The sequence below is a fragment of the Pundamilia nyererei genome, unplaced genomic scaffold, assembly GCF_000239375.1.
Source record: "Pundamilia nyererei isolate P.nyererei 1_Seehausen unplaced genomic scaffold, PunNye1.0 scaffold00575, whole genome shotgun sequence".
NCBI lineage: Eukaryota > Metazoa > Chordata > Actinopteri > Cichliformes > Cichlidae > Pundamilia > Pundamilia nyererei.
The window spans coordinates 58156-61975 of record NW_005187976.1 but is presented as its reverse complement, the minus strand read 5'-3'; the positions used below and the strand labels follow the sequence as shown (position 1 = coordinate 61975).

Sequence of the window (3820 nt, the reverse complement as noted above, 5' to 3'; positions counted from 1 at the left end):
TAACATGGCCTGTAAACTGGAGATGCAGATCGAAGTAAAGAAGAATCTCAGTTCAAAGCATTCTCTTCTTCTCATTCTGTTCACTGTCTGTCAAACTGGATAAGCTAAATCACGCCCACATCTAGTGAGGACAGAACAGTAAATGTGTCTTTGTAAAGAATCTCTATCTGCACTGAACTTTCGTACTCTAAATGACTGAAATGCCAACTTGGAATAAAGAGGAAAATGAGTAATATATTTATTAGGAAGTTCGCAGATTGTCTGTCACAAAACTCATCACTTAAATCAATCAAAAGATTTAACCTGTTCCTCATTTGTGTAAATAAATTTTTAATATTTTATAGGAACACAATCATTTATGACAGTTGATTCAACAGAAACTGTATCAGTTATAAAGTACATTTATCTAGAACTACCAATGTGACACAACAAACCACTGAATGGGCACATTCATGTATTCATGGAACAAATAATATCTTAAAAAATGAACGCACACATAAAATCAGTACACAAAATCACTGACCACATGATTAAGAAATGTTGTTGTAAAAGCTGATAGAAACTTTGTTTGTTTTATCAGTTCTTCACCAGTGAAGTAAATCAGCCACAAACAGACACTTTATCATTCATGATATGATATCATATACACAGTAACTCCACAATAAGTACAGTGTCGTTGTTGTGCAGCAACACCACGCTATGATGTTAGTTAACTTAAACAGTAGGTTTCACAAATATTAACATTACTTTGAATTCTATACAGATGTTTCAGTCAGCATGCAGATGTTCACACGACTGATGTCCAAGATTTTTGTCCTCCTGTTGCACTAGTTTGGACTATGATGCAGCTTGATTCATGTAGATGGTTTCTGTCTCTGGTTTGTTGAACTGATCTGATGGTTTGTTGATCTAAACCAGCTGAAGAAAAAAACAAATTGAAATGAAACTAGTTTTTGGTTCATTTCTGCAATTATGAATAATAAAAATCTACTTAATCCACTCAAAATAGAAGTGAAATTAACCCTGTAGCCTGTAAATAGTTATAAATGACTATCATAGAAGCAGCTGACTCACCACTCAAATAAGACCAGTGTGCTCACAAGCAGTATGATTCCCACAGTCTTCACTACAATGCAGACACCGAACAGTTTTCCTGACTGTTCATCTGCAAGGCAACGAGATTTTAGAGCAACAAAAAGATGAAATAAAAGAAAATTGAACATTTCACATTAAACACAGCCCCCTGAGGGGACACAACTATGATGCTTTCTATGTGGCTTTGTCCTGTTTTCTCTTCCCTTTCTTAGATACAACTAACTTGCAGCTAACCCCAGTCATCATTTTTGCCTCAGACTAGTCTTGAGGCTTAATTTTTCAGCTTATTGTAGAATAGTGTTACTAGAAAAGTTAATATTATCACCTTCTGTTATTTTGTAACCATTTTTTTATATGTGCATTTCTTCCTTTCATGATGAAAGTGGCTGTGCTGTGTTTTTTCAGCTAATTTAGGATAAAGTTAATGTTTCTTTTATAGGCTTTTTACCGTCCTTATGAATATAAATGTAATATAATAAATAATAAATAATAAAAAAATTAAAATATATTTAGAAAATGTCTGTGTTTTTCTTGTCTCTTTTTTTAGCACTTTAGGTAAGACAATTACTTTCTGACATCAATTTACAGTTTAACGTTATATATGGTGGTGGTCAGAGGGCCTGGTGGTGCCAGTGTTCGGCAGCCTCGCCTCTGTCAGTGCGCCCCAGGGTGGCTGTGGCTGCAATGTAGCTTGCCATCATCAGTGTTTGAATGAGTGGATGACTGGATGTGTAAAGCGCTTTGGGGGTCCTTAGGGACTAGTAAAGCGCCATACAAATACAGGCCATTTACCATTAATGTTTGTTTTCGTGGACACAAAAAAGGAAAATATGTGAATACAACAGATCAGTAGCTTCGGCCTTTACCTGTAACAGACACATGACTCTCTGTTGATGTCTGATTACCCAGATCATTAGTGGCCACACAGTAATAAACTCCTCCATCTGTTACATTGAAGCTGTAAATCTCTCCTTCAGATACTTTCACAGCTCCATCTCTGCTCTTCTTGAACCAGGTGAAGCTGCTGACTGGAGGTTTGGCTCTGCTGGAGCAGGTCAGCTTCACCCAGCTGCCTGCTGACACCAAACCTGATGGACTGATGGATGCTGAGGTGTTTTTAGGAGCATCTGAGAAAAAGAAAGAAAATGATATCTCATAAATTATGATTAGTTGGCAGGATTAAAAAAACAACCTTTGATCGTCTTACATGAAACACTGAGAGTTTCTTCTGTCTCTGCTGTCTTGGTGTCTTTTCCTTGGTTCACAGGATATCTGGCAGAGCAGCTGATCTTCGTTCCATCATGTGTGTCTGACAGAGTGATGGTCTGCTGGATTTTAGTTGTAAAGCTTCCATCTGTGTTTTGCTCTATTTCGTTAAGAGAGTCTTGTTGGAGATTCCAGGTGAGTTGAGGAGGGGAGTGTGGACAGGGAGTGAGAGCTGAGCAGGTTATAGTGACAGACTCCTTCTCCTTCAGATCACCTGGGATTGTAATATTGGGCCTCCAAGGAGAATCTGTGGTTTCACATGAAACATAGTTTGTACACTGATAATACAGGAAAGACAGAATTTCCAAAAAAAAAAAAAAAAATTAATTTTACATTCAAAAATCATGAAACTGAAAGGACTCAGCATATACTTTTTTAACTCTCAAAGAGCCAAAGAAGAACAAAACTGTTTCTCCAAACATTTACATAATGGTAGTGTTTAAAAATAGAAAATAGATAGAGAAAATATTTGAATAGGCATATTTCTGTAACATCTGACCTGTTAATAATACAATTAGACTTTTCATTGGTTAATACTAATATCAAAAGTCTCTTACCTTTAATTGTTATTTGAACAGGTTCACAAAACGCTGTTGATCTGAACGGCCAGTTCATAATTCTGAAGTAGTATGTGTTTATATAATTTGTGGTTAAATTGGAAAACAGAGTGGTGCAGCTTTTCTCCTTCAGGTTTCCTGTAATATTCATTGGATAGATGTTAACTGTCCCACTGCTGTTGAAAATCACATTTTCTGGATGAGCTTTAATGTTGTTATTATCTTTAATCCAAACTCCAAAAACTGATCTTGTGCTGTCAAACTTTTCTGGTCCAGTTTCACTAAATTTACATGGGATTTGTAAACAAGATCCACTCAGAGCTTCCATCTCTGTTGGTGCCGTGATGAACAGGTTTGTAGAATTAGGACAAGCAGCCAAAGAGTCTGGGAATCCAGAGAGCAAAATTAAAATATGCAAATCTAATAGAAGAGAAAATTTATATTTACAAAACTGACTTTAAGATTCATGGGTTTGCTTTTTTCTCCTGTTCTGTCCACACCTTCGGTACAAAATGTTTCACTTAACTTACAAATATAAAATGTGTGACTTTGTAAAGTTTCTCTATCTGCACTGATCTGTCAGACTGTAAATGACTGTAATGAGACGGCTCACTTGGAATAAAGAGGAGACTCAGTAACATGATGTCTGTCATGATGTTCACAGACTGGACTGTCACAAAACTCATCACCTGTATAAAGAAAATACATAATTACACAAATAAAATATCAAACTAGAAATTATCTTTTATAAGGTGTTTGGGTTTGTTTTGTAATAAACACAGTTAGTAAAATGTAAAAACTAATGTCTTACCAAATGATCAGACTGCTACAGACGAGAGACGACAAAGTAAAAGTGGTTTCAGCAGAAACAGAGCGAGTGAAGCACTTCTCTGTTTAGATGT

General features: G+C 36.1%; 1 protein-coding gene across 1 annotated transcript; it reads right to left on the bottom strand.

The window, feature by feature from the left end:
• Nucleotides 1-1941: 1941 nt before the first annotated feature.
• Nucleotides 1942-3604, bottom strand: LOC102207589 (sialic acid-binding Ig-like lectin 7). Its single transcript, XM_005754494.2, has 4 exons — nt 3532-3604; nt 2919-3302; nt 2303-2608; nt 1942-2222 (listed from the first exon to the last, which is right to left on the bottom strand). The coding sequence occupies exons 1-4, from the start codon at nt 3602-3604 to the stop codon at nt 1942-1944; spliced, it is 1044 nt and encodes a 347-aa protein (XP_005754551.2).
• Between the last annotated feature and the right edge of the window lie 216 nt (nt 3605-3820).

Bases quoted from the DNA above. Each gene is read 5' to 3' on its own strand.
- LOC102207589 (XM_005754494.2), bottom strand. From the start codon at position 3,604: ATGAGTTTTGTGACAGTCCAGTCTGTGAACATCATGACAGACATCATG. The intron at 3,303-3,531 runs GTGAGCCGTCTC...CTGGATTCCCAG, and splicing joins GAGTCTCCTCTTTATTCCAA to ACTCTTTGGCTGCTTGTCCT. The intron at 2,223-2,302 runs GTAAGACGATCA...TCTTTTTCTCAG, and splicing joins AGAAACTCTCAGTGTTTCAT to ATGCTCCTAAAAACACCTCA.